Below are 13,493 nucleotides of genomic sequence, written 5' to 3'. Positions count from 1 at the left end.
TATTTAACTTCAAAAATTAATGAAGAGCAGGTGCAAAAGCCAGGTTTCATAATACCCTATTTTTGATAAAATAAGCATACTGTAACATAGATGCATAATAAATCTTTATATGCACAGTAGTTACTCCCATTTTTCATGGTTTTGCTATCCGGACAGTTTCAAATTACACCCAACTATTCAGTACACACATCAGCTAAGAGTCCCTGCAAAAAAAAAACAAAACATTTTAACTATTACTTCACCATTATCAAATCTTTCAGGAAACTTCCTTACTCAGTGTTCAGAACACTTATTTTTAAGCTACCAGGTTCCAACCTAAAAGAAAATTGAAAATTCATGTGACCAGCCACGGCTCCAAGGTTCTGCATCTCAGTCCAACATTGGGGCCAACTCTAACACTGAGGGAAAGGACAAAAATTTATGTGCCTTCCCAGTAAGATCCCACAAGGTTGGTTCACACTCATACAGAAATATATGACAGCTACCAAATGGCTGTAAGAATAACCCAGCAGAAGTCTGTATCTTTTCCTGTTTTTAAGCAAAGCTCTGAACTCCATAATTTAATTTATCCTTGTGCAATTTTATTTTGAAAATTCAAGAAGAAAAAAAATGTGGTCCATAAGAATATAAGACCTGAGGTCTAGAAGGAAATTACATTAGAAACAGGATTCTGTGTAGATTTCTTAGGAGAACACAATCACAGACATTTCAGAAATACTTCAAAGGAGAAGATAACACCACACTGAAGTGCTACTGACAGTTATTTTGTCATAAATCTTTGATTTTCTGATGTTTACTCTTACCAAAAATGTACCCACTCTTCCTCCCACGCACACCATAATTTACTGCACTTCAGACTGACATTTTTATACAGTTCTGAATAACTGCAGGTTGTACAATTTCCCCTTTTACTACTTTCAATTATTCAGTATAGCTAAGGCATAACCTACACCTTATCAATCACTTTTGAAAAAAAAAAAGGCAATGCCAGCTTGTGTGTACAATTCATTAGAGTTGTGAATAGCTCATTGAACATGACTTTCACACACTCATGCAATCCCACCTTCTGAAAGAACAAGAGATAAGGTTACTTTAATCCTTTCAAAGAACTGCACTATTTTGCCTTCCTTTTATCCCTTTAAATATCCTTCCTAGTTAAGAAATTAACATTTTCTCTCATACAATTCTTACACAAATTGTACTTTTACTTTTCTGCATCTCTTGTTAATTACATGATGTTATCTCCAATAATCTATTCATGAAGTACAGATAACTTTGGTTACCAATAAAAAGGGAAAACTTAGCATAAATTGCTTAGCACAAAGTTAATCTTATAAAGCAAGGAATAAAGAGGATCTAACAGCTATTATATGATTTATCAGCTTCTCTAAAAGGGTCACTCCACTTTCTTCATGAGACTAATTAAATACCTTAACAATGTCATTGAAACATCATGAATCTTTCAATAAAATACACCCTGCCTGTACAACATGTTTTCATTTATTAATCTCACTTAAAATGCAAAGAGCTAGGAGAACCCCATTGATAGTTAAGCAGGGCCACTCAGTTAATTCTTCTTATATGGTTTAAATGCAAAGAATAATGACCACTATAACCTATGACAATTAAAACTATAGCCATCTGTCACAAGATGTTAATCCTCTTATTTCAGCAGCCCCCAGACTTTTTGAAAAGCTTTCCTAAACTGCCTACCTTCTGTGCAAGAAACTGATTTTTCATCCTCTTGCGTAGGAAACCCTGCTCATATATCTTGGATATGGTTCAAAAATTTCCAAGTAGAAATATGTATCCGTATCTTCCATGAAATATGGGTCTTCAAGTTTCTTTCTTTTAGTACTTTCTTTTAGTTTGCACAGCATACAGAAAGGAATGACGCATGCAAAATTTTTATTATAAAATTGTTATACTTTTTGAATATAATTTCAATGATTCAGTATTGTTCTTCTGATGTCTATGACAATCATGTAAGTTCATCAAGATGAACTAAAGCCTAGCAAGCACCATGTTTTTCTCAAAAGATTTAGGATAAGATCACCTAATATAAAAGATACACCTTGAATTCATGCCAATCATGGACAAGAAAGTTCAGAGTGCCCACAAAAGTCCAGACAACAATTTTATGTTACCTATATCCGAGGTATGGTAACAGTTTTCAAAGTTACTGGAATATATTTTCTGGGGGAAAACATATAGAGATAGCCAAGCACTGGTTCAAGTCTGTGGACTGCACAGATCCTGGCACTGCAGGCAGACTGAGTCAGAGAGAATGGGTTGATATTTTCAACTGAGCTGAAAATAATTTTTAATATTAAAATGTACCACACAACTTGGACAAGTTCCTCTCTGACACTACACAACTCCAAGAGATAAGAAAGAGTGTTGGGAGGCTTAGGCAGAAGTCCAGGTCATCTGTAGGAGAAACCACCAATTCTCTACTTCACTGCTCAGGGTCTCAAAGTAGAATTCAGCCAACATGGTGAACCATGGCAAGGAGAGAAAGGCGTGGAATCACCTGTTAATTACGCCAACTCATGATCAAATAGCTAAAATAAGTAATACAGGCAATGCAAAGAGAGATGGGAATTCCCAGCAGACTGACAATCCCTAACAATTCAGGAAACTAAATCTAAAAATTAGAACTATTGTATACCAAAAAGGTCCCTTTTCAGCAAGTTTCAGGGCATTCCTGCAATACAACCAGCAGGAACAGATTCATGGAGACAAAAACACTCCCAACTTCAGTGCATTTCTACAACAAGCAACAAAGCAGATGGGCCCATAAACAACCACTTCTCCACAGGAGAACTTCTGCTTCAGAGAGTCCTTAATGAAATACAGACATAGAAAATGTACTGGTAACAAGATCTCAACTTTAGATTTAAATTCCTAATTTCAAGTGCTGATTTGCAAAAAAACCACACTCCCATCCATCTATTTGTTATGGGTGAAGGAAGAGTGAGTGCCTCCAGCAGAGACAGGTCATAATGAGAAATAGTGTGACAGACAAGCTGTTGCAACTTGCACAGACTGAAGGGAAGAGTAAACCCAAACCTCCCAAACCACAAACCTAAGGAAGTTCTTTAACACTGAATTCTTAAATTAATTCATCTGGAAAGTTCAGTTTCACTTAAGTTTGCAATCCTCTGCAGGAATGGGGTGTTGGAAGAGCACATGATCATTTTTGTTTGGTGCCTTCTAACTTTTAAGGTTAAGTACAACACAAAAAAATTGGGGAAAGAGTGGAAGAGACATTAATGTCATTTACAACAATGAACTCTCCCTTGAAAGATAAGGATTTCATAATAATTTAGTAAAAGACTGTAAAATCCTTGTGCATAGTTTCTGTGCTGAAAGCTAACAGTTTTATGGATGTGTAAACAAATTAGGAACCCCTCCTGTTGTAGGAACTAATGAGGTAAGATCTTTCCCTTGGACTTTGCAGAAACTACTCCATGGAAATACTATCACGGTGTTTACGTGTTATCTTGGTGGCCTGCAAGTCACTAACAATTACAAACAATTTGAGGCTACAACTAAACTGGATCATGAACAAACAACTCAAGATTTATACATTCCAAGCTTGAAGTTGCAGTTACAATTTATTTAAAATCTGAGCACCTCAATGTAATCTGAGGATGATGCTTCTCTCTTTAACAAGAAATGGTCAGGCTGCTGCAAAAAAGTCAAGAAGCAGCCAGCTTTATAGAAAAGCAAAGTAAGAATTGCTGCTAACCTGGACTTTGAAAAGGATCTGATTACTTAGTAAGCAAATAACTGGGTTGATGATCTTTAGTTCTGTAAGGAAATCTCATTTTGAGATGTTCTGCACATCTCTGACCTTACAAACACATTAAGGTGAGAACTTTACATACTCAGAGTTCCCAATATGCATACAAGTACTATTCATGCATTGGGCAAAAAGGCCTGAACATTTTAATCATTTTTGGGTATCCTACAGTCGACCTATAACATCTCTCTGAATTGCCTTATTTTATTGTAACAGTAGTGACTTACTGCTTTATTATAAAGTTAAGCATTTTAACTTTCACATTCTAAAGAATTAGCAAGAACTGAAGATACAGAAGATGAACAAATACCAGTTTATACATTTACTCATTTTCATATTGTGATGACACAAAGTACTGAGTTATCTTTTAAAAGGACATTTTCTCATTTCAGTGAAATAGCTTAAGATAAATACATTATAATCTAATACTCTCTAGTATTATAATAGATACATGCTAGTTCTCTATTCAGTGTTTAAGCTGTAAATTACTCATACAGTATTGTACTCAGTAGACTGTATATTTTAATTGGTTTCCTTTACAAGTCTTGATTCCTGCAAAGTAACTCTTAAAAAGTGCTTAATTAGCAGCAAAAGAGCACATATATAAAGCATAATACTTTCCCACTCTTTTTATCTTTGTATTGATAAAAGTTTGTGCTTTGCTTACAATAGTTTTTTTTAAAAGCTTCACATTTCATTCACAGAAATATACAAAAACCAAAGTACAACCTGTATAGATAGATTAAAAAAAACCTTTTTACTGTAAGGCTGCCTGAGCACTTGCACCATCCTTGGAGATATTTAAAGGCCATCCACACGTGTTCCAGGGCAACTGGCTTCAGGTGGCCCTGCTTGAGCAGAGGGATGGACCAGGTGACCTCCAGAGGTCCCTGTCAAACTCAGCCATTCTGTGATTCTGTGTTTAGCAGCTACTAAAGCTGAGATTGAAGAAAATATACCATCATTAACACAGAGGAAAAAAAAAAATCTACAATACTGGTTCTCCTTAGCTGTGCTAAAAAGCAGTCAACTTACAGAAAGATAAATGACAGTAAAATACAGAAGCACAAGTTTTCTGCTCCATTTTACTGTCTACAGAGCACATGGACACTGGAGCTAACATGACAAGTTAAAGGGTTACTGCATTTAGAAACCAGCTATTTCTCTCTTATTTATGCTATCATGTTTAGCTGCTGCTGCTCCTCCTGCAGATGGGAATTCATTGATATGATTAAATTTGATGGTATGATAATGTATGGTAATCGTGATTAATCAGAAGCCCACTAGCAAATGGAGGATGTTGGGTATTATGTCACCTGCATTTTAAACTGCATTCCCTCTATGGCAGCCTGACAATACTTGACAGCTGGAGCGATCTCATGCTGCATTTGCTTGCTACTACTTATAGATCTGATAAGAGAAAGTGCCCATCATTCCTTCACTATCTTAAGTGTTGTAATTACAGAGCTTTGCAGTCAAGTTGTGAAAACAGTACCTGTTAAAAACCAAAGCCTTTTGCTAGCTGCTGAACAAGCTCTGTCTCACATCTGCAAGGGCTATAATCTGAAAGAAATGTAATTTGATGCAGCAGTCTCATTCAAACATGATTTGCATGAAATGCTGTGTAAAGCAGTATCCAAGAAATGCCAATCAACACCACCTGATACCATGGATTCTGTTAAATGGAAACAAAATGCTTTCTACACTACCTGTGATCTGCCACCACTACACAGCAATAGAGGGAAAATTTCATTTACTGTTACTCATTATAGTGAAGCCATAGCTAAAGCAAAATAATTGTGAGGAAGTAAGAGAATAATTTTCACAAGTGGCTTTTTATTTCCATTAACAGTTTGTCTCCTACATACATACTGTTGCAAACATGTACAGGTTACTAAATATCAGTTTAAAATTACTGCCTGTGGTCAGATGCAGCACTCTTTATAATTTGTTCTTACTACGTGGCCTGTGAGTCCACATTAATAACAATTGCTGAAAAACCCTTACTCACATGTAGCAACTCATGACTGAATTTGAAACAATGGGGGGAAAATTTCCTCCCTATTTGGATTTCCCACAACACACAGCAAACACTTTTGCGAGTTTTGTTATCAAAAGCACTGCAAATTTCTGCCTCTACATGCTGTAAGAAGAAGGCAGTGCAGCCACAGACCCAGGCCCACTATAAAACCATTAAGCCGACCCATGTTTGCTAAAATGATGGTAGGTGATCCATGACAGTTCAAGGATCACCTGGAAAAAAAGAAATAAGCTATATTCCAATGTACCTTTTATAATTAATTTTATAGCACTAATATATTGCCTTTTTAAAATAAATGTTTCAAACAACTGACCATGAAGAACAGCAGCTTCTGTTTTCATAAGTCACTTGTTTAAAAACCTCTCACAGATTAAATCATAAAGAAGTATTTAAAAACAGTGTCTGGAACACAAATAACACTTGAAAACTCAGAAATCAAACTACTGATTCCAGAAATTATAGAAAAAATGAATCCAAATTAATCAACTGCCCTTCATAGCATTCATTTCAGACACCACCTGATGTGCTGGAGATCAAGTGGAAGCATGTTGAATGAGAATATCAAGAAAGTTTACTACGGTTTTTGCTGTTCAAGGAAAAAAACAGTATTCTTTGAGATAAAGATTATTTTAAAAATAAGTTCTAAGTTCTAAAAACAAATAATGTCAAATTCCCCCAGGAATAAAAAAAGACATACAACATAGGCTATTCACAAGTGCCTGAGGATAAAGTCTTAAAAATACTAAATAAATCATTATTTATGTTTTACAATTCAGCTTCTTCAGACATGAATCCTACAGATATCTGAAAGACACTCACCCAGGGCACTAAGGTGTCCTATCAAAAGGGAAAAGCTTTGTGCATTAAAAAATAGCAAAGCCTTCCTGACACAAATTAGTCAGGTAGACACTGGTGCCACTTCATCTTGTGTTTGGTGCCACTTCAGACTGTTCCTAACTTCAGCTCTGAAACTCAAGTTGAACAAACGTGTCTGTGGGCTGGGCACCTGCCCGGCTCCCACCACACTCAGGGTGACAGCCCAAGGACAACAGCTGAATGAGAATTTATCCCAGGTTCCTGGAAGCTTTCCTGGCCAAAGGCACAGCTCCATTAACAGCTCTGCTCTCTCTGCAGCAGCTGCAGAGGAGGATCCAGGTCATGGACTGAGGGGGAATGGCCTCAGACCCGAGGAATCTCTCTTCTGCCTTTAGCAGTGGGAGGCAGGCTCTCCCCAGTTTCCTCTTCTCTCCAAATGCCTCCCACTCCAGCCACTAATCTGGATGCTAGGGATGCCTCATAATTTCTGGCTGAAGAACAATGACACCCTCCCTCTGCCACATTCCATCCCAAAGTGGGCATGAGAACACTTCTTTAACTTCTCTATGTCCATAAAATACTGCTGTGTGTCTCATGTAGTACTATTATTTTGGTGTTCATAAATTAAATAAATGATGTTTGAAGGCAAAAGCTTCTATACATTTTTCTTCAGGCAAACACCGATATATTTCAGACATGGAACGTGCTAGTGGACTCAGATAAGCTGATGGTCCAGATTTTTTCATCCCTTAACTTCTAGTTTCACACTCACTAATGCTCTGGCCTCTCTAATAGTCAGTTAGCAGGAGCCCTTATATAATAGAAAGTGTTTTGAAACACCTCTTCATTTTCTATTTAATCTCCCCTTCCCTTGTTTTACCCCATCTTTCTTCACAGAACACAGGAATTGAAAGAGAAATTAGCCCAAATAAAACACTGCATGAAGGACAGAAATCATAGTAGTCCCTCTTGTGTCATATAAAACCCTGCAGCTCCTTTCCCTGCACTGGGGCATCTGCAAAAATTCGTAAATTGGTCAGAAAACACATGAAAAGTTCAGAAAGCCATAGGAGCAGTCTGTGAATAAAGTATTCTGTGACCTTCCTGTAAATGGATCAGTCTGCAAAGCAGACTGCTGTTTGTGAGATATCAACTGTGACATTGGGACAGGAACTCTGGAAAAGGCCTCTTAAGCACTTTAAAGCAAAGGCAAATGATAAAGTCAGACCTTCAGAAGGTCTCTGCCAAAGAGGTTATTTCATCTATTCTTTAAACTGTTTAAAGAAAACATGTAGTTGGCAATTGGACAGGTCCAGGTTAATTCAAACCATGCTTGTAGACTGGATTCCTATGAACTACAGCCACAAGTACTGTGCAATTCAGACAAACAGAATTCACACCCTTAACTCCCAGATCCCACAAGTGCACCATGTTTCTCAGCTGTGACACACCTCAGATCCACCATTTATTCAGTCCTCATCAGCTGCATGTAGCACTCTAACACCATTCACACCAAGTCACTTCAAATGCTTACAGAGTAACAGGTAACACAACTTGATTGTTTGATTCAAGATTACTGGAAGCAAAATAACTCTGTGTACACAACACAGATTCATTCCCTTGCGTCTTTTCCAGTACTCCCTCCCTAAACATTCCAGAAGTTAAGTTTTAAGAAAGAAGTAACTGAACAACGAGCTCTACCTTGAAATACTAGAACTGAGATTCAAGATTAAGGGAATTTAATCAGGCCCCACTCTAAGCAGTTTTGGTCCTGATCAACACTAGCCTGACATAGCACTACATTATTTCCTATAATTTAGGTCTCACACCATATGTTAACATGCTCATTACAACTTTGTTCAACCCTTCAATTACATCCTTCTGCAGAAAGTTTTAAGAATTAACCATTACATGGTTAGGAAGTCATTTCATCAGCCTTAAATTAACAACACCCGGTTTCAAATAGATTTATGACTGGCAATTGATTAGCTCTGATTGAAGTTCTTCCAATATTTGGAGCACAGAGGCTCTCTGCACTGAGAGGTTTCTCTCCTAGATAAGACAGAAATTCAGAAACAAATTTCTTCTTAAGTATGGCACTGCCCACTTTTGGTCTCTTCTTGCAAGAATTTAATTACTCTTCATGTTTCCACCTCTGTCACATTCAATCAAAAGAAACCATCCAGTTCAAAGTTCAAGAGGAAAGCAGACTGCAAATATTTAATGCTAACCCCACTATCTTTTAGCAGCAAAGCAATCAGAAAAGTCAGTTAACTATTATCCTTTGATTATGCAATCCTAAAAACAAGAGCAAATTCAAGTTATTATACATCCAGAGATTCTTTATACAATGACGAAAAGGCTGAATGAATTGTACATAGTCTGGAGTAAGTCTTTGATCTTTTTCAAATGGCTTGTCAAAATTGTCTAACCACTGCTGCATTGCTTTAAGTCAACATTTATACATAAACAAGTGAATTGTAATAGCACAAAGGCATCTGACATGTAACAGCAAAAAAGGTAGTTCTGCAAGATAAAACGTTAGTCAGAAAGTAAATTTGTCTTCAGCTCAAGAGCTAACATACTACATTTAATAAAACAAACATGAGATATGTACACAGTGACACTTAATTCCTAATCCTAATATGACTGATAACCCATGCAAAATTTATAAAGTACTTCATAGGGGAAGTCCACTTTATAACTCAGTGAGCCATGGAAAGATGAAGCAACTTTCTCAGGGTCATGCAGCACGTTACTGCTGAAGGAGAAAAAAGCCAGTCAGGGCAACCAAACGACAGTGCCAAACCCTCGTAGCTGAGTGAGCCCTCCTCCTCCTCCTTATGAAAATTTAATTATACTGACTTTTCTGCTGCACTGCTTGTATAAATAAAAAGATAGCAAGCAGTCAAGTTTCTCCTGCAGGTTAAAGGAGCAAGAGTCCAACCGAAAAATGTTCAGTTTACTTTATTCCCTGTTAAAAACTGCTGCATATAGATTAGTTAGGTTTGCAATACTTCTCAACTTGCAGCCCCAAAAGTGAACAGAACTAAAATCTAATTTCACACTAAATATTTTGAAAAATTAATTTACAATTTTTCTATGCTGATGTAAACACACTTCAAAGATGCCAATTACAATACCTTTACAGATAATACTTATCCGCAATTTCTTTTCCATCCCAAATTGTGTTTACTAGCAAATTGACTTAATATCAAAGAAAAACAAATGCAAGACACCTGTTTTCATAAAAAATAACAATTAAAACTACTTTCAAAATGTAAATAAGGTCTCCCCATAATACTAAAGACTGCTGAAGAAAACTATTTCCTCTGAAAACCACAATATTTTTAATTAAAAAAAGTTCAAAAATATTTTCTTGAAGATATAACATGCATTTACTTAATCAAACTGTGAGTTTGCAACTTAATTTTTTTAAGACTTCACAGAAGAAATGCAGCAATGTAAAGACTTTCTCTGCAAAACACAGATATCACAATTCCTCAGCCGTAAGTCTATGAAAAATATTCTGCACTAAAAACAACCAGGTCTACACTGGGCAATCAAAAGTCACAGCAGGTTTCTGAAATCTGCTTCTTTCCAACACATCTGATCTCTATGCCAGAGATACTACACAGATGTTCAGACATCTATTTTCCTCCTTCAGCACTGCACACATCAACATATTTTTTGTGTGTATTATATATTTGGGAAGTATAAAATACAGGTTTTTACTTGAAAATACTTTAGGTAATATCGCAACCTAGGTCTTTTGCTTAGTTTGATAACCTGCTAACCATTTCAACTAGAAATTCAGTACAACAAAACCGGAATTATGAGAAAAGTTCTAGAAGCATATAGTCTTTCCATTCATAGAGTTTAAAAAAAATTATAAGTGAAATTAGCTTAGTGAAGCAGCTAAGTGTCTTGTTTGTTTTCAAAATTAGAAACATAAAAGAAAGCAAGGTCATGCAATGCCATTTCTATTTTTTATATAAAAAACATGAGAGTGTTGAAATACCTTTAGTAATGATAAAAATGATTGCTGCATTTTACAATAAATACATATTACTGCTTTTTAAGATTAGGGATTATTTCAAATAGCCTTTTATTATATCAAATAAAATAAGGATTCTATTTATACAGAAAGAGTCGAGTAATAAAATGAAGCCCATATTCCTTAACACAAGATGCATTCCTGCCTTTCCCACTGGAGAGACTGGTTCAACAATTTTACAGTTAAACAGAATTAATTCTACTCTCAAAAATCCATTGACCTTAAGCTTTTAACAAACATTTTCAACTGCAGAGAGTATTGTCAATATTTACAAATCCTTAAAATTATATTTCACTAGAACAGCTTTTATTTGCTATATTAATATTTCCTTGCAAATGTATGCTTATCCATATCAGAGAAGAAGAAACAGCTGCTACTCACAGGAAATCTCTGGGGTCCCACAGCAGGTCTTGGCTGGGCAGGAACTGGCAGCAAGGGCACTGAAACAAGAAGCACCTTTTAACACCATTTGTTTTACCTAACAACAACCTAGTTGTTGTAGTTATTTCCAAAAGCAGTTGCAATAAAAAGCCCTAATTAAAATCTGCTACTTTTACCCTCACATGTCACAGTTCCTACAATTAACTTTAACCAACCATTCCCTCCCCTACAACATGCAACAGGGCAATTAGAATTCTCCTAGTTAATTTACATAATTTAGTTCTGCTTTTTCCGGAATTAAATTGCTCCTTGTTGCAGGAAGGCAAACTAGAATGGTTATTCAGCCAAAGACATCCCTTAGACAAAGCTGACAGAGACATAAAAATAATTTCATGTTTCAAATGGAAAGATACATGATTAATTTGCCTTCTCAACTTCATGCCACTCAACATTTCCTAGGCATCTCCCAGTCTCACCACCAAGCTACCATAAGAAGCATGGCCATGAGAGACACTAACTGGTAAAAATCACTGCTCATGAGGGTAAAACGAGGCAGGCATCTGCAATTAACAGCACACAAAAACTACTTAGTCTGTCTGGCCTTGCCACCATAGTGGTGTGTGCAACTGTGATCACAGAACTGCTGATCTGAGATGAAAGCCAGTGATTGCATAGAGATACCAAGAAGAATCAGGAGACGTTTTCCTGAAAAAAAATAACCTCTAAAACTAGTATTTCGGGGGGATTAACATGGATGATCTCTCCTTACAACTGCACTTTGAAATGCTAGTCACAAAAAGCTGTTTCCCAAAACATTCACTTAATGTTATGGCAAAATGCACAAAGTGCTACAGCTGGATCACCTTGGGAACTGACCCTATATTGGAATCTCAAACACAAAGTGTAATGACAGCTTTCCTATATTCCAGAGCACTTTTTATCTCCTCTCACAGTTGTGTAACTGGTTAAAAATACAAACATTTCCATGTTAAATGAAAGGCCTAGAGAAGTTAAATAAAGCATTTCCAACCACAAAATGTGTTTGCTCATTTACTAAAAGCTTTTAGTAAGATTCTTCTCCAGTTTGTTTCTAGCAATTCTGAAAGTGATAGGGAAACATTTTCCAGGCAGGATTAAACACTGACTTTGCAGACAGCTACTGTGTTACACTTCAGAGCAGGAAAGATATTAAGAAACGCTTCTAGTTTGAGAGAAGTTGGGTGCATTTCCCGACTCAGAGGTTGGCTAAGATGCCTCAAAAATCCCTTTTCCCTTGGTAAACAAGGCACAATAACTAATGCATTAGTGGCTTTTTCTTCCAGTTCATGTCCATGTCTGGCTTCTATCCACTTTCGTTAAGTACTTGTGGTTTGCTGGTTCAGAGACTGATGGGGTAAACTAATTGCAGCAGTCTTTCAGCACGGCAGGACTGTGTGCAAGCTTTGTATCACATTACACGAGAAAATGACTGGAATGGTTTCATCCTGGCTTCTAATGAACATCTGTTGGTATCAAACAGCCATGGCCACACAGGAAAAAAATTGATAAGTGCTCTTGACAGACCTAATCCTAAAATACTTCAGGTATTACGGGCCAAAGAGGCACTGAGAAAAAAACTGTAAGGTGGGAAATGTAGAGAAATGTCAACTGAACTAGAGTCTATTTCAGTATCCTGCCTCCAGAAGTAGCATAAAAATTAATATATTTATGTATTTTAAACGAATTAATTTAATATTAATGAAAGATAGTAGCTCAAACTCTGTGCCCTTTCAATCCTTGGACACTTACTTAAGCAGCAAAGAAGTCTCAAGCCCTCATTTTCTTGATGACAAATATTCCATAGGTGTGAAAAGTATGTTTCAAAAATAATACACAGCATGTTGTAAGACACTATTTTAAGAAGATTAAATTGTTTCTTGCTATAAATTCCAATGCTATACTTGAAAAGATAAAGTAGTAATTCCCACACTGATTACTCAGGAGAATAACATTATTTTTCCCAAGACACCAAATAGTTTTCAAAAGGTAAATGACATAGTGAACTGCCATACACTGCTCATTAGTTCATGTCAATTTTGGCAGTGCCACAGTATCCCTGAAATAGTTACTTGCAGTATAAACATTTAAGGGGAAAAAATGCAACACCTATTATCACAGGTTAAATCAGTATTTCACAGGACATTTATGTACAGTTCTCCAGCACTAATAAATTGATCATGCTCAAGTTTGGACACACATTCAGCAAAAATTGCTACCTACAACGCAAAACTAATTTGCAGAATAGGACAAACAAAATGTAAAACTATGACACAAGCTAGAAGATATGGGATTCAAATGCCACAGGAGGCACAGATGAACACCAACTGCACAGTACCTGCAGCAGGTATCCA

General features: G+C 36.5%; 1 protein-coding gene across 5 annotated transcripts in view; it reads right to left on the bottom strand.

The window, feature by feature from the left end:
- Positions 1–13,493, bottom strand: part of RBM33 (RNA binding motif protein 33) — a 102,266-nt gene that overhangs the window by 49,018 nt on the left and 39,755 nt on the right. For all 5 annotated transcript variants that reach the window (XM_030264265.4, XM_030264266.4, XM_030264268.4 and 2 more), the window contains exon 10: positions 11,104–11,162. In XM_030264265.4, the coding sequence (XP_030120125.4) occupies positions 11,104–11,162 (59 nt within the window). The remainder of the gene's footprint in view (positions 1–11,103; positions 11,163–13,493) is intronic.

This window comes from Taeniopygia guttata, chromosome 2 (assembly GCF_048771995.1).
Source record: "Taeniopygia guttata chromosome 2, bTaeGut7.mat, whole genome shotgun sequence".
NCBI classification, from domain to species: Eukaryota; Metazoa; Chordata; class Aves; order Passeriformes; family Estrildidae; genus Taeniopygia; species Taeniopygia guttata.
This window is presented reverse-complemented; position numbering and strand designations above follow the sequence as displayed.